Source organism: Ambystoma mexicanum, chromosome 10 (genome assembly GCF_040938575.1).
Source record: "Ambystoma mexicanum isolate Mex_15411 chromosome 10, UKY_AmexF1_1, whole genome shotgun sequence".
NCBI lineage: Eukaryota > Metazoa > Chordata > Amphibia > Caudata > Ambystomatidae > Ambystoma > Ambystoma mexicanum.
In genome coordinates, this window is record NC_090932.1 from 156072573 (window position 1) to 156094763 (window position 22191).

Here is a 22191-nt window from a genome sequence, read left to right on the forward strand (position 1 = left end):
AAAGCCTATGTACAACATACAGCAGAAAAACAAAAACATCTAGATGCGAATTGCCTGGAAAGAGGAAAAAACCCTAGGTTCAGCATACAAGAGAAAAGCAAAAACACATAGATGCGAGTTACCAGGATAGGGCCTAATGTCCGATATGGACAACATACAAATAGTGGGCGATGTGCAGCAGACTAAAGCATTTTGGTAAAAGGAGTAATAAGAGGGATGGAACAGTTTATAGGGAGCAGTAATGGCTGTTCCCCCTGCCGGCACCTTTCTTACTTTCTCAATCGTTGCTCATTGATGGCTGCACTGCAGGTTCCACCGGCGAACACAGGAAAATACAATCTGGAACTGCAACGGCAGGAGTTGCCCTCTGGCTTTGGGCCCTTACCCGGAGGGGCTGCAACGGGCAGTGGGGCTGCCCTAGGGGCTGTACTAATGAGGAGGTTGGCAGCCAATGAGGGTTCAGGGGGAGGGATATGGGGATGGAAAAAAGACCAAGAACAAACAGTGAAGCGGGAGGGGGAGGGGGAGACTAGTGCGAGGAGCGCAGACAAAAAGAAAATGAAAAAACAAACAGTAAGATAAATGGGCTGAAAGCGGTCAGGGGACAAGGGGTCACAACTTCTCATCTGCACTCCGAGCTGGGAATGGGGTGCAGGGGCAGCCTGCAGGTGGAAGACACTCGAAGTAGCGAGATCGGTGGCCAAAGGGAGGCAGGGGGAGGGCTATTGAGAGGGAAAAAAGACCACAACCAAACAGGGAAGTGGGCATTGAAGGGGGGAGAAAAGTGCGAATAAAAAGAAAACAAAAAAACAAGGGGGTTCAGAGGACAAGGGGTCACAATTACTCATCTGCACTCCGTGCTAATGAGGTGCAGGGGGGGCCTGCAGGTGGAAGACACTTGCAGTAGAAGTAGCCAGGTCGACAGCCAATGGGGGGTGGAGTGAGGGCTATGGGAAACGAAAAAAAGACCAAACAGGGAAGCAGGCGGTGGGGGTTGGGGGGACGAGCGCAAGCAGCTAAAAATAAAATGAAAAAAACAAACAGTAAGACAAATGGGCTGAAGGGGGGGTGTGGGGACAAGGGGAGAAGGGGTCACAAGTACTCACCTGCAATCCAGGCTGGGAGGGTGTCTTCCCACATGTGGTCCTCCCAGGTTAAGTCAGGTAGCTTCTGCTGTTCCCTGGCCACTTGAGTGTATCCAGTAATATTACCACAACACAAATGGGTGCCATACATAGTCGCTGGGAAAATTCTCTGGCGACATTAAGTATGGTGACCATTTGTGATGGGTTGTGGGGGTGACCCCAGCAGGTTCACAATAATAATGTCACTGCAAACCACTGCCTTTTTGCAGCAACATTTTTGCCACACAGCCTTTTTGCAGGGACATTATCACATGGAACCTACATGAGGGGAGATTTCCCGCGGTGAACTAGTGACGACCTTACTAGGTTTGTCACTGAGGTGTTAGATGGATTACCCATGTGTATGTCCATTCATCCAATAACTACTTCCTTCGCTTGTACTCTCGCCGGAACAGGATCTCGCTCTTTGATGTTATCCGAGACCTCAGTGGCCTCCAAGTTAGCCAATGTGGTTTTAGTTCTTACTGCATGATAAATGTTGTGTTGCCTCTCCACATTCATAAGATTACTGCAAGCACCAGCCACCATATCATCTGACTCCGACTGGGATGGTGCAAGCATGGAAAGAAAACTGTTTGCTTACCCCGACATGCCTATGAGGACGCCAGTTCCTGCTCCTGTTTGTGGATCATTCGCAGTGCCAGACACTCTTATCGGGAAAAAGTTAGCGATTTTCGTACATAGGCATGAGTCCTTTCTGACATTAACTGGAGCTTTAATAGTTTTCAGAGAGCATATTCTCAGATGCCTTAACTGGTAGGCACAAGAGGGGGCTGTGATGGTGTCGCCACCGCCCTTACTGTATCTTTACCTCCAGCCATATAATTGTCCTATGTTTCAAGAGCTGAATAGCATACCAGCTCCTCACTGATCGCTTTCTCGATGTCCTCCATCACCTTCACACATGATGGCGACGCACTTTGCGCACAAATCGCAGCCGCGCCGCTGAAGCACTGCTGAAGTGCCCCTTCAGCGCAGGAGTTTTCTATATATGCTTAAAGGAGCAGAGCAGTTCAAAGTTATACACTCCCCTGAATTTATGTTTCATCTGTATTTTGTTTTGCCAAGCGCCCTTAAGCCTCAGGGTCCATGGCCTGCGCTATATAAATTGAATAAAGTAAAGTAAAGGGTCCTGCTAACCGAAAGTCACCGCTGGGAATACTGGACTTCGTAGTTCACTGAGGTTCAACACTTAAGTAGCACAATTCAACTCCTGGAAAGCACAACTTCAGCGCAGGAGCTTTGAATTTATACTTGAAGCAGCAGAGCGGGTCAAAGGGTCTCACTACCTAACAGTCACCACTGGGAATACTGGACTTGTAGTTCACTGCAGTCCAACACGTAAATAGCACAATCCAACTTCTGGAAGTTACTTATTCACTAAGTGTGATGATGTCTCTAGTTGGCCGTGAAGGTATGTTTGAGAGAAACTCAGGGGAACAGCTACACCACTTGCTTCATGTTGTGGAATATGGCGGTGAAATGGGGACGATTCCTTAGATCCCCAAAATACCAGAGTCCTGTAAATCGTGTTTGCTATCTTTAAATAGCTTCTTTGTTATTTAACTATTTTTGAAAGACTACACTTCTGTTTTATGTACTAATCTGTTTTGCAGTTAACAGATGGATTAACTAAATGTTGCCTTGGGTCAAGTTTTTTTCCCCTTGCAATTTGTTATTTTTATTTAAGAACTTCTTGTGTAAAGATTTTGCACTCCCTTGCCATATCCATTTATACATTTTGTGACAGGCTGTTTAAATAGTATCCAATGGGGAGTATTTTGGTCAACTGTATTGCAAATTGTGCGTTTTAAAGGACATTTGTTCAGTAACATTGCTCATAACTTCTAGCTGTAAAGTGAAGTAGCTAAAACTGTCCCAATTTGGTAAAAAAATAGTTTCCCACTTTGACAAAAAAATTGTCCCACACTAGAGTTTTTAGCCTGCAATTTGGGCATTGTCCTAATGCTCTATAGGCAAGGCCGAGCCTGACTCCGACACTTCAGTATACACATGTGCATGCCATACAAAATAGGCCAGTCCAAGAAGAATGATCAGGGGTCTTTAAAGGTATAAAAATAGCATTGGTGAGTATAGGTGTTTGGATCAGGGGAGTGGGCGGGTGCGGAGAGATAGTGGTGCAGAGAGAGCAGGTGTAAAAAGGAGGTGGAACTGAGAGAACTGGAGGTGCAGAAGATGGAGGTGCAGAGAAGTGATTTTGAATGAAGAGGAGGTAGAGCCAAGTTTGGGTTGAAGGTGTGCATGAGGAGGAGGGGCAGAGAGTTTTGAAGGTACAGGAGGAAATGGAGAAGAGGTGGCGGTAGGAGAGAGTTTTGAAGCAAGGCAGAAGAGGTTCTATGAGTATAACATTCAGGCAGGACACAAGGGGGTTGAAGAGGTTGGCAGAGAATAACTTAAGCAGGATATGAGAGGACAGAAGAGGATGGAGGAGGAAAACATGAAACAGTTGGAGAGAGGACAGAAGAAGTTGGAGGCAGAGAACATGTAGCATGTGGCGAAGTTATGAAGTTTGGAGGAGAACATCAAGGATGGAAAACAACGTCAAAGTACGGAGAAGTCAGAGGAGGGGAGGAGAAGCAGAGGGAAGGAAAAGCAAGACCTGTCAAGGACCACAGAGACATAGGGCCAGCCACAGACAGAAAGTAGGACCACAACTATTAAACTGCTGCCTGAAAGGAGTGGAAGGAGGAACAAGCTGTTGGTTGACCTGTGAGGAGATTAGCCGACAGAAATCTAGAGGGGTAGAGTTGAGCCTTAAAGCCGGGCCCAGAGGAATGAGTGGGCCTCGGATCAGCAAAGAGGACAGTAAAAAAGATCAGGATCAGGCCCTAGGGTCAGTATGGGATTGCAGCACCTAACCAGGTAATGTGGCCCCCTGTCATGCCTGCGCCATGGGCGCATCCATTTACGCTCAATATGGACTATTTGTTTATCATTTATTTGCAACAGACTCTTGGATCCATCTATATTTACTTTGGGAACTTTATTATTTTTCCCAAAAACTACGTATACCACAATGCACCTGGCTACAAGCATCGATTCCTGGCTGTTCCTATGGGTTATCAAAGGAACTACACCCCCCAGAAGCCCAAGGGACTTGCCCTGCTTCCACCAGCCCAGGAACAGAAAGGGAGGTGGCCGATTGCCTGCAGGTGTGCTTAGCCAGGTGCAACCAATTAGCCTGCCTCTGTGCTGGGCTAGGCAGTATAAAGGCTGCTGCCTGCAGTGGCTCAGCCTCTTGCATCTGAGAGTCCTTCCTCCTCCTTTCGCGTCTTCCTACGGATCCTGTATGCTGTTTACCTTCACTCCTACTTGGACCCTGCCTTGTTGCTTGCTACACCCTGCTGCCTACAGCCCTAGCCTTCTGGGCTCCCTGCCTCAGTCCAGCTCCTCTGGGCTTCCTGCCTTGCAGCCTGTTACACTTTGCTGCCCTCCAGCCTCCGCCCTTGCCCTGCCGGGCTCTCCACATTGCAGCCGATCACGCTCTGCTGCCTTCCAGCCTCCGCCCTTGCCCTGCCGGGCTCTCCACATTGAAGCCAATCACGCTCTGCTGCCTTCTAGCCTCCGCCCTTGCCCTACCGGGCTCTCCACATTGCAGCCGATCGCGCTCTGCTGCCTTCCAGCCTCCGCCCTTGCCCTGCCGGGCTCTCCACATTGCAGCCGATCACGCTCTGCTGCCTTCCAGCCTCCGCCCTTACCCTGCCGGGCTCTCCACATTGCAGCCGATCACGCTCTACTGCCTTCCAGCCTTCAGCCCTTGTCTTCTGGGCTCCCTGCTCTGCAGCCTGCCTCACTCCGGCTGCCTTAGCCCTTGTCCTCTGGGCTCCCTGCTCTACAGCCTACCTCGCTCTGACTACCTACAGCCCTTGTCCTCTGGGCCTTCCTACTTTGCATCTTATCACGCTCCGCTGCCTACTACCTACCTTTTCCGCTGGGTGCTCGGCCTAGCAGCCCTCTAGAGTCCTCTGCTACCTTCTACGTTCAGCGGCCCTGTCCCTCAGGGTTCACTCCTTACTGCCCGGCCCTTTTGGGATCCTTGCCGTGCAGTCTGCTTTACTCAGCTGCCCTAAGCCCTTTTCCTCTGGGCTTTCTACCTTACAGTCCTACTCCTGTGGGCTTACTCATTGGTTTCCTGCTCCTCTGAGCTCTCAACCTTGTTCCTTACTGTCCTCTGCAATCCTATCCTGTTCCACGACTTTCCCTTCATTTCCTTCTGCTAGTTTGCTATCACCTTCTTTCCTGGATTTGTCTGTAGTATCTTCTCTTGTACTGTTTGTAGACCCTTTTGTACAGAGCTTGTCTGTTGGTTCCCATCAGTCAACCTCTGCCCCTTCTCTTGTCTCGTTTCTACATTACAGACACCCATAGCTGCTGTTCCAAGTCATGAGCAAACAGCGTGGGCCTCTGTTATAGCAAACTGTGCAGAAGGCTAGAGTATTTCCAAGGTTCGTGGAATACTCTTTTCCCATATCTGCATACACCCCAAGAGGGTATTCATTCTGTATCTTTTCCCTTGCTACTCTTGCCTACTCTTCATTCTCTTTCCTTTCCGCTGTGTGTGTTCTTATCTGTCCACTTTATTTGGCACAACCACCCAAACCCTTTCTGGGTGTCCTGTGCCACTCTTAATAGAGTGCCATCTTTGACACCCCCCTCCGGCCTGCCTCATCTATGGGAGACACTGTGAATGCTATTGCAGCACAGCTTGGTACTGCAACAGGTGTTAATGCTCTACCTGAAAGGTGCTCTCCAGCACCATTCAGCAACCAGGAAGCCACAAATGCAAGTTAAGTTGAGCCAAAAGCCTGTGTGTGACACCAGAGAAAGGACAGTACAGGCACTTGGGGAAAATAGCTCTTTCTTAGCTTCAAGAATGTGGCCCAGAGATAACTGAAACCAGGGACTTAATTTGTGGAGAAGACTTTTTTTTTGTTAACTCTCATTTCTTTCTCTTGGAGCACAGAAGGGCTCATGTGTTGAGACTTGCATGATGAGCAAGACTCTAGGCATTCTACTAGGCTGCTAGATAGCTGGACTCAGAAGCCTAATTTTGGAGAAGTTCCCTGAAGGACACAAAAGCCGAGAGGGCTTCAAATCGAGACTTCTAATCATCCAGGGAGGCGAACTGTGTATTCCCATGTCTTCATGACAATGAGCAAGAAGTCAGCTCATATGTAATCACCATAATCATATTTTTTTACGTCTTTTTATTGACATTTAAGAAATAAACATTTTCAACCATCTTCTCCCCCACCTCCCTACCCCTACTACCCTGCCACACCCGCAACAGAAGCAAGAATCTTGTTCCATTTTACCAGTCTGGAAGATTTTGGATACATTCTATTACATGATGTCCAATATTTTCAAATTGTGTGGGCCCCATTGACGTACATAGTCTTCTCTGAGAAAGTCCATAACCATTGACCAATCTTGTTGAAATTTACTTATTTCTCCATTTAAGTTATATGTCATCCATTCCATTGACATAAAACCCCACAATTTAAACAACCAATCCCTTAACGTTGTTTTTTTTGTTCTGTTTCCACATTTTCACAATAACCAACCATGCCGCTATGATCATTAACATTAAAGCTTTGCTATGTGCCCTAGAAGGCAAGACGACCCCTGCATCAAATAACCCACACATCCATTCTCGAAGTCAATGGTATGTCTAGTGTTACTATTGTCTTTATCTGGGCGGTAACCTCTTCCTAAAATTCCCCAATTACTGGACACTCCCACCATAATCATGTTTTTAGCCACAAAGCACATGGAGAAATGCTGTGTGTTTAACATATCAAACTTATTTTCAGAAACCACCTACACTTTTTTGTACAAAAAAATAAATAAAATAAGGTGGCATACTATTATGCTCCTTATGGCTTCACATTGATCCTTGCTTTCTGTGTTCTTCCCCACTAGTTAACCAACCACACACTTATACATGCTCCGCCACACTATAGCCTCTGTTGTATATAGGACTGTATTTATGTATATTTCTATCAAATATGTTGGCTAAGTAAGTAGAAATATGAAGATTTTGCTTGTATATTGTGGCAGTACCTGAGTATTTGGTGTCAGTGTCTTCAGTTTAAAGCAATATCTGAACTATAATGGGAGTACTGGGGCATATAACAGCACTGCATGGAGCGTTCAATTGCATAGAGCATTCAATTGCAAAACGTGGCCTGTTACAGTACCTGAGAGTTTGATGGCACTATCCAGATTTTTATGTCGATACCTGGCATGTTGTTGGACTGCCTAGGTTTTTAAAAGCACTGACTAGTCATTTGTGAAATTACTTTAGTCCTGAATGACAGTACATGCCAATAAAAACCTATCTTTTTAAATGCACCGACTAGCCATTTGTGGAATTATTTTGGACCTGCATGCCAGTGCATGGCCATAGAAGAACACATTACTTACCCCTGGTAATGTTCTTTCTGATATATCCGATATCCAGCTTGCAGCTTTGGAAACATTTCGAGAGCAGAGGGCGTCGCGCGTTGCCGACTCGAGTTTCCTCAGTAGCTTCAATCCCGCTCTCCGCCGTGACGTCGGCAATGGTATAAATAGCACACACCTCATCCGTAGCCCAGGTTTTCCCCTCTTATTGCACATCCGTCTTGAAGGTCAAACAAGCACCCAGATGTTGAAAAAGAAGAACATTAAATCAATGGGAATTCACCCAAGGACATAGGGCCAGGATGGGAGGGCGATGAGGAATCCATGGGAGGAACATCAATCCGAAAGAACATTATCAGGAGTAAGTAATTAGTTCTTCTAATGGATCGTGTCTTCCCACGGATTCCTCATCTTTGATAAACTACCATAGGGGTTGGTAGATGATGGTGGGATCAAGAATTTGCTAGTGATGTACACTGTGAAGAACAGCTTTGCCAAATTTAACTTCGTGACCAGACACAGAACAAGGCAATAATGGTTCATAAAGGTGTGCAGCGAAGACCAAGTTGCAGCATTGCAAATATCCTGCAGCGGTACCCGTCTTTGAAGGGTTGTGAAGATGTAGCCACTCCACTTGTAGAATGACCCCATAAATTATCAGGGACATACTTGCAAGCTAAATTGTATTATTCAGAGATACATAAAATTATCCATCAAGATAAGGTCTGACCCAGCCTATGACCAGTATATCCAACAAAAAGCTGGTTGTCTTGTCTGACTTTAGTAAGCCTGGTAATGTAAAAACGTAATGCCCCCACTGGGATCTAACTGATGTAGTCTCTCTTTATCCTTAGAAGGGTGAGGAGGTGGATAAAAGGCTGGCAGAACTATCTTCTGAGTTAGGTGAAATTCCGACACCACCTTAGGAAGAAATGAAGGACGAACCCTCAAGACCACCTTTTACTTATAAAAAAATAGTAAAGGGCAGTTTGTATGATAAAGATTGAAGCCTTGCTCACTCTGCGAGCAGAAGTGATGGCTACAAGAAAAATAGTCTTCAAGTTTAGCATCCTATGCGGACATGAATGAAGTGGCTCAAATGAGGCTCCCTTTAAGAAATGTAGTACTAAATTAAGGTCCCAAGTCAGAACTATGAAAGGAATCGGATGGAAGATATTTTTCAATCCCTTAAGGAACTGGATCACAATGGGAACCTTAAAAAAAACAGCCCTGCTCAGGGAAGCGCTTGAAAATCAATAGCGCAGCCAGATATCCTTTTGCAGTAGACACCTGAAGCCCATGATGAGCCAGTTGTAATAAGAAAGATAACACAGAGTTAGTGTCACAAGTAAAAGGGTCAATATTTTTTATTCTGCACCAGCTGAAAAATGTGTTTGTATGGTAGCGGCATAAAGCTTTTGTTGTTGGCCTTCTGGCCGAAAGCAACACCTACGTAATGTCTTCTGTGAGGTCCCCATCTTTGTATCTCAACATCTCAGAAACCAATGCTAAAGGTTTAGAGTACTGATTTCTCGGTGAAGAAGAAGGCCTCCCTCTTGTGAGCGTATGCCCAATCTCTGGGGAAGACGGATTGTAGAGCAGATGGATATATCTAAATGGTCCAGGTACCACATTCACAAGGCCCAATCTGGAATGATCAGGATCATGGACTTCCTGAAATTCCTTATGAAATGAGGATTGACAGGGATTGGTGGGAATGCGTATACGAGTGGAAAATCCAAGTACACCATGAAAGCATACCCTAGTGCTCCTCTCTTAGAAAATTCCTTGGAGCAGAACAGGTTGCACGTCCTGTTGATACTGGATGCAAACAAATTCACTTGATGGGTTCCCCAAAGGGCAAAGATCTCTAGAAGAACTTCCTGAGCTAACTCTCACTCAGGGGAGACTTTGCTGTGCCTGCTCAGAGCGTCCACTGTCATGTTCTCTTCTTCGGCTATGTGAATGGCTGACAAAGATTCCTTCTTGAAGTGCCCAGAGCCAGAGCTGCATTGCATCTCTGCTCAGAGGTACTGAGTGACCTTACAACTCCTCTCTTGTTGAGTTAATGAATAGCCACTGTGTTGTCCGTCACTATCAGGACATTCTTCCCTCGCAGAGAAGGCAAAAAGGCCATCAGCGCCAGTCTGATTGCCCTCAGCTCTAAAAGGTTAATGTGTAGTTCGGACTCCGACAGACACCAACGACAGATGAGATCGACCATGTGAACTCCCCATCCTGTGAGGCAGGATTTCATGACTTCTGTCACCTCTGTGTAAAATGCTAGAAATCAGGGTGAGAAATTCGTAGACAGCTGTCAAATTTTGAAGCTAAACACAATAGTGTATGCAGCGGGGACGCTGTGCGGAGAGTCCTGTTATGGGTGGAATCCATTGCCGCGAGGAGTTGAATCACCATTGATGAGCATCGCTCCTAGAGACCCCAAGGCTGTATTGATTTGCCTATGTGACCCGATTTGTACGAGTCTTCTCATGTGTAATGCAGACATGGTTCCAAGAGTCCGGCACCCATAACAGGACACTCCACACAGCATCCCCGCTGCACCACAGCAGACCTACCTGTACGGACAGCACCACTATCAAGTGATCATCCTGTCGAAGGCCATTACCACCTCGGGCTCTCACCCAGCCCAGTTTGGTCGAAACACTTCTGTGTCGATGTTTTGTGGCACAACCCCTGTGTATATGTGTTTATAGATAGTGTTGTGTACACTATTGTGTTTAGTACCCCCGGACCTACCACAGTCCTGGGTCGCACCCTGTAAAAATCCTATGTCACCACTCACCTGTACTGCATACTTGTGCATCACTGTGGAAACTGTTCCTCGACAATAGAAGAGGACGATACTCACCTGTATTTCCCCTGTAAAAGAAATGTCTGTCCAAAAAACTTTCGTGCTTATCGAAAGTCTTGTAAATGTTTAAATATATTCATCTGCGCAAAATCATTTTGGAGGCAAAATAAAATAGCTTCAAAATTTGACAGCTGTCTACGGATTTCTCACCCTGATTTCTAGCATTTTACATATAGGTACCCTCCTGGGCATATCAGGACTCTGCCAGGTGCCCTTTATATATTTCTGTCACCTCTGGCCATGGTTGCCAAAACGTTTTCCATTTAAACACATTTTCCTTGCAGGCCCACCACAGGAGATTCTGAGCGAAACCTGAAGAGGGCCCATCATGCTGCCGGAGAACTGTGAAAATTGAGATCTGAGAGCCCACAGGAGGGATCTCATCCTCAGACGGGCCTCTGGTACCAGGAAAATGCAGGATGCAATAAGGCAGAGCAACCTCAGAAAATTATAGGCTGGCAGATGTTGGGCATTCTGAAATGTTCTTACCATCTGCAAAATATGCTGTGCCCTTACTTCGCACAGCTTTCCCCAAGGAAGAGTCCAAGACTGCTCCCAAACATTGAAGCTTTTGAGAAGGTGTCATGTGGGACATCTCGAAATTGAGGGAGAAGCCCAGTTTTTAGACAGAGTGGCATGTGCTGCTGATATGTTCCAGAGCCTGTTCAGAAGAACGAGCTCTGATCAGACAATTTTCCAGATACGGACAGATGTGACTCCTTCCCCTCAGATTTGCTGCCACCCCCACCATCAATTTGGGGAAACCCCTTGGGTTGGAGGTGAGTCAGAATGGCAGAACGTGAAATTGAAAGGGAAAACTGCAAATAGCAAACCCTGTACGCTGTGGAAAACAACTTAAAAATAAATGGCCTCAAATCAAGAGTGTGTGTGCTCTCGACTAAGAGAGGCCCTAAGACCATGACATGGAGGGTGGGAGATGAGCCGCTTGAGCGGGTTTCATCTCTTACTTCATCTCTTACTTATCTTACTTGCCACAGAAAACACCCTCTTTCCTGGGGCATCAATTTTCTTATCATCCCTAACAGGAGGGATCGTTGGGTAGACCACTGCTTTTGAGGTAGACGTGGCCACCTGCACCACCAGAGTCTCCGGAGAAGGATGTCTAGAAAGAAACTCTGGGTCTATTGATGAAGACCTGTACTTTCTTGCCAGGTCTTTGTTAACTGCTGGTGTGGTGTTTGGCTTTTACCAATTCTCAAGGATCCTGTATTTTAAAGCAGTATGAAAAGACAAGAAAGGATCCTTAGGAGGACCTTTATCTAGAATGTCTGTCAGATCATCCCTTTAAATCTCTGTAACAGGACTACCCCAGCCCAGGTAATCTCACCTTACCCATGACAGACATGTAGGAAGCATCAGCATAGCCAGCTGAAACTGGGAAGGAAAACTCAACTTCCGGAGAAGTGTCCAAGCCACTTGCATCCTTTAAACAATCGACTAGGTTAAACAACCTAGTCTCATTGGAAATTAGTTAATCTGGTACATTCGGAGTACCATACTCCAACCCAAATGGAGGATTGTCGTGTTCATCTCTTTTCTCTTCTTCAAAGATAGAGGCATAGTCTTGAAGAAGTCCTTCTTGGACCAGGGCTTAAAACTCTTTGAGGGGTCCGACAAAATCGTCAATGGCTTCAACAACGAAGGCCTCGGCACCAAAGAACTCTATGTCAACTCCTTTGACGGAGCAGAAGAGGAAGGTTGTGGCTTCAACTTCCCTCGAGTCGTCGAATCAGTTGATGTCTCTCGAGGACGCTTCTCTGACTCAATGACGGGCTCTTAGGCGCGCTAATATCAGTCTTCAATGACTCCCTGTCGGTTTTATGAGGCGCAATGGGGCCAGAAGACTTTTTGAAGGGCCGGGCAGGGGCTGCCTTTGAGAACACCTCAAGTATTTGAAGATTAAATTCCTCCCATTCATCTTTAGATGCTGTTTTGCTTGGAAAACATACCCTTTTTCTGTCGGTGAGGAACCCGACGAAGACGGGGAGCAATGATGTCTCTTCTTCATCTTTTTGTGAGAAGACGACAATGACGAATGTCGAGAATCACTCCTCGATCTGGAGCGCTTAGAATGCTTAGAGCGCGTTTATGCTCTCTGAGGTGAGATATCCCTCCTGCTTCTTTCATCAACCTATCTCGGTCATCGACTTGTAAGACCCACAGTCATCAACCTTATGGTCCACCGCTTGACACCAGAGGCATATCCTGTGTGGATCTGTAATTGACATTTTTGATCCACTACACGCACACCTCTTGAATCTGGTATTTCAGAGTAGACATATATTGAAATTGAAAGTAGCTGAGGCTATCAAACTGTTTGAAGCGTGCTGTGCCTTTGAAAAACAGAACTGAGGCAACGGGTGCGGTGCATGCTATTTATACCAGTATCAACGTCACGGCCGAGAACGGGATGGAAGCCACCGAGGGACCTCGAGTCGACGATGCACGCCGCCCTCTGCTGTCGAAAACCTTCCAAAGCTGCAAGCAGGATACTGGAAATATCAAAGATTACACCTTCAGCAGTTGACAAGATTTTACCTGGCACTATGGCCAAAGTACATTGCCATATGAGCCTGTTTCTCTCCCTGTGAATTCACTCCTTTCCCCTGAACTTCTCTATGTCCTCCCAGATGCTTCTTCCCATGTTGACTTTCCGAGGCTCTGCCTCATGTTCCCAGATTGAGTTTCATCTGCTGTTTTATTCTCCTTCTCCCTGCATGTGTTCCCTTTGAACCCGTCACCCCTGTGCCCGAATGACTGAGACTATTCAACACCTGAAACTATTGAGTTTGTCAATGCTTGTTTAGGTTAGGCTGTAGGGTGAGCTTGATTTGTCTTTGTATGTTTCTGATCTGAATGCATTCTGGACGATTTATTCATAGATGGGAAGAAAAAAAAACATTAGTCTCAATTAATGTATCCAGGTTGGAACTTCAGTAGTTTTAGATAAGAAAGTCAGGTCAAATGCTCATTCCAGTGCAGTATGTCCCATCAATAGATATTTTGGATGTTACTGTGTCTCAAAAGCAAACATCTCATCTGGAGAAAATTCTAATGTTATAATTTCATATTTGAGTATATGTGATATATACCTCTATGACATATTTCTATATTATAGATTTACCATGTCTACTGCAATGTGGAAATATGACATATGCTAAGCATGTCAGCTTTTGTGGCTGACACGCCCTACAAAGTAATGAAAGAATAATGGGTGCTGTACCTGAGAACAGATACAACACTACTTATTCCTGCATCTGCACTCTTAAGACTGTAACAGTGAAATACAATCTACCATCTGAATGCCTGTGTCTACTCCTCCTACTTAGCAGCAACATGTGAGAAAATAAATTGTGGCCTACGTCCCTTAATTCATACCCTGTCCTCATACATTGACAGATATGGTGAAGGATTTATGATTCTATTAAAAAGGATAGTAGATATAAAAGCATAGGTAATTAATCTATTCCTGCTAATTGCAAATAATGTTAATATCAAAGAAGTGCTAAATCAAAAGCACATCTACTGACCATTGAAAATGGGTTAAAAGATAGGATAAACACATTACCACAGCTAATGCGCCGCTCTGTGGGGAACAAATGCTTCCAAAGGAAGTCAATCCGAATCCAACGTCTCCATCAACTCTAAAAAAATCAAACGGAAACCTGGTCATACTATAATCTTACAATAGTAATTCAAAAGATCTGCTCTCAATTTTGAATATCACTTTCGAAAACATATCTTTTTTATATTATTATTTTATCAGGTCTCAAGTCAAAGCTACACATTGGTGGACAGAGTTCCCCCACTTTTTTTACAGTCCCCCCACTTTTTTCAGAGCACAGCTTGATCAGTTAATTTCTGGTTATGCCACATTCAATTGGTATGTGTTAGGGAGAATTCTCATTGTATGGCTAATTTCCCTTACCTATAGAGTCCCCCAGCAGCTTTGCTGGATTTGAAGGGTTTGTTTCTTTTTCCTGCTAAGAGTGAGACTCTTTTTTTCCCACTCTTAGACCTTTTTGCTATGTGTGTTCTAGGCTATTTTTGGGTTTAATGTCTATGGGGTTTTTCTCACCTCCATAGGAACCATCTTTATTCACATGTGTTACACAGCACCCTCCGTGCAGTGACACAGGGGTGTCGTAGCGACCTCCAAAAATAGACTCCATACCCTGGTACTAACTACTGTCTCCCAGGGCATGTAAAGTCCCCATTGACTTTACGAGACAATTTTTATGGACTAAACCAGCACAACCCATCTTACTATGGAGGTACTGGGAAGGGTTAATAGTTTTTCCCTTATGTTCATTTTCGAGAGGGTAACGTACAGTCCCTCTCTCAAAAGTTTCTGGCTGGTGGCAGTGGTTACTACCGTAAATATTCGACCGCAAATATTTTCCTATGGGATTTTCCCATTGTTTGAGGCTACCACATTTTCTGACAGCCTCTAACATACCGCCGGTGTATTTTAATATTAACTTTACTCCGGTAGGTTTTATTTGCCAGAACTTTAATATAACTTCTTTCTTGTGTCTTTCTCTAAACTCCTAACCCAGGTCAGGGATCCTTTGTTCGTCCTTTTGGCGGGCCTCTGCCAAAAAGCCCTTCTTTCGGCGCCACTGACTCTGGGGTGGGTCCATTGTGTGGGAGGGGGAGTAGGACCCCTGGACAGGGTTGCCTCAGCAACCCATGTTGCACTCTATCCTGATAGGCTGGAGGGTCTCCCGCCAAGATGACCACTCCGCTGTGTGGGTGACAGCTAGGCTGTGTGAATGGGGATCTTTTTGCATAAAAGCAGGGTCCTGAGGACTGGAAGAGCAAGACAACGCCCCTTGAACTAAAAAGCCAAAGAGGAGAGAAGCCAAAGACATCTGCAACGACTGAACCACCGGTGAAGCTCTGCTGCAGCGTCTCACCACTTTTCTCCACAAGACGAGAGAAGATCTTCATCTGCAAGAGCCTTCTTCCCTTGAGCTGGTGGGGCCAACCAGTTTGCCAATCGCCTTCCCGAACCTGCCGTGGTCGAATCGCAAGTACCCTGTACTTGGAGACCGTATAGCCAGGCACCCGTCCACCCAGACCGCGATTTAAAGGAGCGTACCTTTTATTAGTCGGGCAGCACCGCGGCTGGTTTCATCCCTAGGTAGTGCAGTGACTCGAAACTTCCTCCACAACGAGAGCCTCTCTTCCTCTGCTGGATCCCCCGAATTGCAGGAACTACCCGGAACAACCGCCATCGCAGGAGCCACTTCTTCATTTTAAAGGCACATTGTTCCGCCAGGCCGTCCTTTCTTCACGGTAGCTCTAAAGGCATTTTAAATCCTTTACCTACCTGTTGGGTTGGGTTGGCCGCCCCTCTCTCTTAACATTGTCTTTCACCTTCTGCATCCACCTTTTCGAAATCGTTAACCAAAGACCTGACTGCAGAGACAAGAACATTTTGCTCCTGGGTCCTTGCCATGTACCACTGACTCTGGCACCAGCCTATTGACTCTGGCTACATTTGTTAGATTGCTTCTCAATTAGAACTGTGTTGGTGCACCTACTTCTTATAACTACCCTTTTCTTCCCTTTTTCTAAAAACTTGTGAAATGCCACTTTGCTCAGTTTTCATTTAAGTATTTCCTATACTGGTTCACTGTCTTGCTTAAACTGGTTCACAAACTTATGGGAAGTGTTGCTAGGGTGTGTAAGAGGATATTTCTAGATAACTTGTGCTTTCCCTCCCTTGTGGGAAATTGATAGTCTCAATTGTGTGTGGTTTTCACTGTGTCGCTTTGCTCAGTTTTCACTCTGGTTCACTTGGTCTACAATTTAACTAGGAAGTGTGTATATTTTTCGTTGACTTATTTTAACTTGCTTGATGACTGTGATAAATGTGTTTTACTAGAAGTGTATAAAGTAAATATATATATACTTTTTAATACAAAGCTTTGGTCAGTGTTTCCTTGTGCCATAGTACTGCAGGCCTATTGTGTAAACCCCGAATACTGCTCATCTCCCTCTTGAGATAAGTCTGACTGCTCAGCCACAGCTACCAACTAAATCTTTGTGGTAAAGACTGATACCAAAGGAGATTTATTGCTCTCACCTGTAGTCCTAATCTTCTGTAGTGCTCCCTAAAGGAACTACACAGGATTCTGCCTAACAGTATGTTAATGAGTGGCCACACTTTTTTTAAGTGCTTGACCCCAGCATTTTATTGATTTTGTAAAGATAGTACAGGTACAGAGAACACCAAAACAACACTTCCCCTCATTAACTTCATCCCTTCCTTCCACACTACACTGGCCCCTGGCAGGATTCCCCAATAGCAGACAGCCCAGTAGATGGTTATCCTTGTACAAATATATGACACATTTTACGTCATTCATGATACTGGTAGCCTCCACTTCCTCTTATGTATTTCCTTCTTGTCTTTCACAGGTTAATAAGATATCCCCCTGTGACGAAATGACTACTGCTCTGCATGACTACATGGATGAGTAGTGGATAATCTGCGTATTCAGCCCCACCATACTACTAAACCAGCAGTGATTCCAATCACAAAGGTAAAACAGGCACAGCCTGACAGGTATAACTGCTTCGCCTTTTGAGGTAATGTAGTCAGGACGCATAGGGAGAGGTAAAACTCTGGGGCCTAGTGATCTCCCGATCTAATTTTGGAAAGTACTAAAAGTTGAACCCCTAGAAACAATATGAAGCATGCTACAGGAAAAGAGAGTTAAGGAAATCCTATCACCAGACCTCAGAGAATTCACAATTGAAAGAGGTGAAGGCACTGGATCGTTGTCAATCCTTTAGACCACTCTGCCCTATTCATTGCGAGGCAAGGATAGTAAACAGAATTGTGTCAAACAGGCTACTAAAAATCACAGTGGAAGTAATACATGATGATCCAAGTGGCTTCATACCAAAGAGGTCAACCATAATAATTTAACCCCTTAAGTGCCACCGACGAGCCGGCTTGTCAGTGGAACCCGCTCCAGGTTGCCACCGACGAGCCGGCTCGTCGGTTTTGGCACTCTGTTTTGCTCGATCCCTGCAACGCAGGGATCGAGCAAAACTGTAATCCAACCCCCGGGCTATGTGAGGGGGAGGTCCCCCCTCACTGCCAGGAGGCTGTATTACCTTCAGTTTCACGTCGGCGTGCGTAAAGCACGTCAGCATGAAACTGAAAGTAAATTCACAGCAGGAGCCATTTTCGGCTGCTGCGGAGAAGAGAGAACGTAGGAGCCCTTCTTGCTCCGCGTCGATCTCCGGCTGTATTTCAAGCCGGAAATCGAGGCGGGTATCGTTGGAAAGGGAAGATTCTCCCCTTTACAACAATACCCATTGTGTGGTATTACTGCCCGCGGATCGGGCGCAGGGTGCGCGATCCGCGGGCTGCAATGTCACCGGATCAATACAGATCTGTTTGTGACGCGGGGGTGGGGGCGCTGTTTACTAGGTAAGCGGCCCCCTTCCCCCCGTGGCCCCAAAGCACTTGGGTAAACAAACAAAAAAATACAAAATCGTAGGCTGCATTTTAGGGGGGTGCTGAGGGCCACCCTAAATTGGCAGCGAATATTGTACTGCAATGGGGGGTGGCCCTCACCCCCCCACCCCAAATGGAGGGCATCACATCATGCAACCCTCCCTGGGGGCAGATATCTGCTCCTAGGAAGGGGCATCTGACCCCTGGGAGGGATGCACGAGGTGGGGCCTCCCCTATCTGATGCCAGGGAGGGATGCATGAGGTGGGGCCCTCCATTTGGGGTGGGGGGGAGAGGGCCACCCCCCGTTACAGAACATTCGCTGCCAATTTAGGGTGCCCCTCAGCCCCCCGTAAAAAGCAGCCTACGATTTTGTATTTTTTATTTTGTTTACCCAACTTCGCTTGGCGCAGATGGTGACATTAGTGTGCCAATCTGCCCCCAGGGTGCCCAAACCCTACTGCCCCATCTATTGGGGGTCCTGCCCCACCTTTTGTGGTGGCACTCTCCCCCCCACCCCAAATGGCTGGGGGGACACCTCATGCAGCCCTCCCTGAGCCTCCTAGGAAGGGCTGCATGATATGCCCCCCCCCTCCGTTCGGTGTGGGTGAGGAGAGGGCCTCCACAAATGGTGGGACAGGCCCCCCATGGCATGCAGGGACGCGTAGATACCAGTTACTTCACTGGTTTGAAGGTACTGGAGGAGTTCTGGAGGAATATTGACTCCAGTGTCTATAAAGTTCAAAGAGTTCAATATGTCCGATGTTCATTCTTGTTCCATTCCCTCGTTAGGTTGCAGCTGGGTCCAAAAGAATATTGCCTGGAGGCAGCTGATGGCGTTCAGGTAAGAGTCTGTATTACCAAACACTCTCTGGTAAAAGTTGAATGAGTTTAACTTGCTCTTTTCTCTCCCTTTGTAGGTGCAGGATAGGATGATGCAGCGAATTAAAGGATAATACCTCCAGTGGTAAAGCAGGTAAGCCTATGGTGGCAAGAGATTGTCTTTGTTGGTTTTCTCGGCTCACCTTGTTATTCCTTTTGTTTTCCCCCAGGTGCTGGGTTTCGACGAAGAAAATGATGGAGGCAGCGCCGAGTCGAATGATGCGGTGGACTGGTGAGTATAATGTGGCGTTGCTGCTGGCGAAGCGACGTGTGCTGAAATAATGTCCTTTCCAGGTTCGGAGCTGTGATGGGTCCGGAATCAGGTAAGGAATCAAATAATGTCCGTGATCTAACCTCTTCTCCTTTCTTTTCCTTTTGTCTAGGAGCTCCGGATTCGAGGCGGGCGTGGCAGAAGACTGGATGCTGACTTGCAGACACGGTGAGCGTTACGCTGCTGGATGCAGAATAACACGAAGCATGGGCTGCTGTTCGGGCGTGGTTTAAATAGCCTGCAAAGTAGTCCCAGGTAAGAAGTTCCCCAGAACCACACCCGAGTGAAAAATAGTCCCTGTAGTAAAATAGTCCCATCCAGGCCTCATGTTGGCTTGGACTCATTTGCAGCATGGTCTGCATAAGGTAAGTAAAGTCTATGAGCCTGGCGCCTATGGCGCCAGGACTGATTTCTATGATGAGCCTGGCTCCTAAGGCGCCAGGACTGAATCCAAACAGCCCCCAGCCGGGGCTGTTGGGGTTTTAATAAGTATCTGGATGTCTGCTCCCGGGGCTGATGGACTCGATCCGGATGCCCGGGGGTAGGCATCATGACAAGTACAACATTTGCCGGCAATGTAGGGTGCCGCTCATCACCCCCTAAAAAGCAGCCTACGATTTTGTATTATTTTCTTTGTTTACCCAACTTTGCTTGGCGCAGATGGGCACATTAGTGTGCCCATTCTCCCCCAAGGTGGGTAAACACTACTGCCCCATGCAATGGGGGGGGCCTGTCTGGGTGGTTTGGTGTTTGGCTGGGTTGACACAGATAATTTATGTGTTCCTTTGTTACCTTTACAGGTCTTGTGCAGTTCAAGCTTCTCCCTTGTTATGCAAGTATTGACATTTGGTTATGGGAACATTGTATACTACGCGGGGGGCGGACTGCTACTCGGGTGGGTGGGAACTGGGCCTCTAGTGTTGGTGGTGTGAACGGGATTGGGTGCTCTGGGGAGGTATTGGGGTGGCCAGGGACACAGTTGCCGTGGTAGGTCACAAATTTCCCCCCAGAGCAGCTGAACAGTGCTGTTCCCCTGGGAGGCCAGTTTGCCACGTAGCTATCTGTACAAGTTTATTTTTTGTGCTGGGGGTAGCCATACGCCTATTCGTCTTAATTCTATTTCCTATCAGTGTGCAGGGTAGCCTTCCGTGGTGGTAGATGATTGGGATGTGCCATGTATCGGGTGGTAGAAATCGAAAAGTTAGCAGAAACCCCCAAGACAGTTTAGATGTGTTATTGGTAGGCTAAGTACTGAATTTAATTATTTTTGTTTCCTTTGCAGTTGTGGCCCTGGAAAGCTTTCGCTGACTGATGTAAGTACTGCATATATTACTTTTGTAGATATCCATTGTAATGTGGAGGTGGATGGTTACTGTGGTGGAAGAAACTGTGGCTGCAGTGTCAGTGGTATGGGTAGGAATGGGTAGTGGGGAGGTCCTGGGGGCAATGATGGTTGTAGCTTGCATAGAGGAAGGTGGTTGCTTTGCAGAAATACAAATGTGGTAACGATAACTAGCAGCAGTGTCACAAAAATGTTTGCAGTAGTAATGCAGATGGTCATTTCTTCTGAGGATGCAATGCCCACGTGGTACGGAGCTCATTCCTTTTATTGCAATGGTCACCACTTCTGTCGTCCAAGTCCAGGAGTGGTCCCAATGTGACCCGCCAGAGTCCCCATCCTTTCACAGGGGGCAAAGCTGTAGCGGAGGGTAGCCAGAGGGGCAGGACAGTCAGGGGGTGATGTCACTGGCCTTGGGCGCCCGTCTCCCATGTGGGTCTTTTGTCCCCAAGTTCAGCAGTGGTTGCAGGGAGCCCCGGCAGGGTCCCCATCCCTTCCTGGAGGGGAAAGCTGTAGCGTTGGGCAGGTAGAGATGTAGGATGGTTGCGGTTGATGTGTGTGACTCTGGCCGCCTCTCTGCCTTGTGGGTCGACTGCCCCCAAGTTCACCAGTGGTGCTGGAGCTGTGGCCGAAGCTCTCACAATGAAACTGTCCAAAATGGCATCCATTTGTGATGAATGGTGCACATTCTTTCAAGGTGCCTATATTTAGAGAGCATACAAAGCACACAAGCTGTGGAGTTCATTTCCTCTGTCAGAATAGTCATGCTGCCAAAGTAAACGTTGCAGCATGTGCAAGTCACCTTACCACCGTGCAGTCCAATTGGTGGCCCACAGGAGCAGAAACTTTCACTGATTGCCATTGTGACAGCAGAACTGTGTCATTGGCACACAGGGACATAGAGTGTTCTTCACTTCTTTCCCAGAGAAGAATGTGCCAATTCTGTAAGCACCTACTGTAATCTCACATGAGAAGTGCATGTCAGATTGGAGGAAGTGTGTGTCTGGGATTGTTGCAAGAGCCATGTGTTTAAGCAATAGTTGTGCTTATTGGTGAACTGTATGTATGGCCATATTTATGGGGGTTTCCCGTTTCCATTTCCTAGTGAGGATGAGGGTTGTGTGGATTAGCGGCCACTCTTTCATCAAAAGGGCTGCCCGTCTTTTCCGAGGGCCAATCGCATCTGGGGCTGGAAGGGATGGCTTCGATGTCCATTGGTTTGTGGTTGGAGGGATGCGACTTCACCAACTCAGAGGAGCCATCAGCGATGGCCAGGCAAAAGGAGATGCCCCCCCCCGACCTTATAGTGGTGCACCTGGGAGGAAATGAATTGGCGTCTGCGGGACAGAAAGGGGTACGGGAGTTGCTCATGGCGGAACTCGAATGGATTGCACAGTGTTTTCCAAACACTTTGGTGGCCTGCTCCCAGATGATTCCCAGGAGGGATTGGAGAAATCCAGGGAATGCAAAGGCCATCAACTCCTTGGTGAGGAAACTGAATGGGGAGCTCGCAAGACTAACAAAGGGGAATGACAGAATTAAAACAATCCATCATGGATTCATGAAAGGTGAAGTGATGCTTCACCGAGACGGGGTGCACCTTTCTAAAAGAGGCATGGAGCTATTTATTGCGGACATCCTCACCTTTGCCCAGACGATATGTTGCGCGGGGAAGGCCAATAACTGATGGACTTACTTGATTGTGTATGTGTAATAAACATGTAAGTACATTTGTTGACACGAGACTCCAACTT

The 22191-nt window shown here is 46.7% G+C and overlaps 1 protein-coding gene across 1 annotated transcript in view; it reads right to left on the bottom strand.

Moving 5' to 3' along the window:
• Window positions 1–22191, bottom strand: part of LOC138491245 (disintegrin and metalloproteinase domain-containing protein 9-like) — a 2911326-nt gene that overhangs the window by 1583121 nt on the left and 1306014 nt on the right. Inside the window, exon 10 of the mRNA XM_069617655.1 lies at window positions 14036–14111. Coding sequence (XP_069473756.1) covers window positions 14036–14111 — 76 coding nt within the window. The remainder of the gene's footprint in view (window positions 1–14035; window positions 14112–22191) is intronic.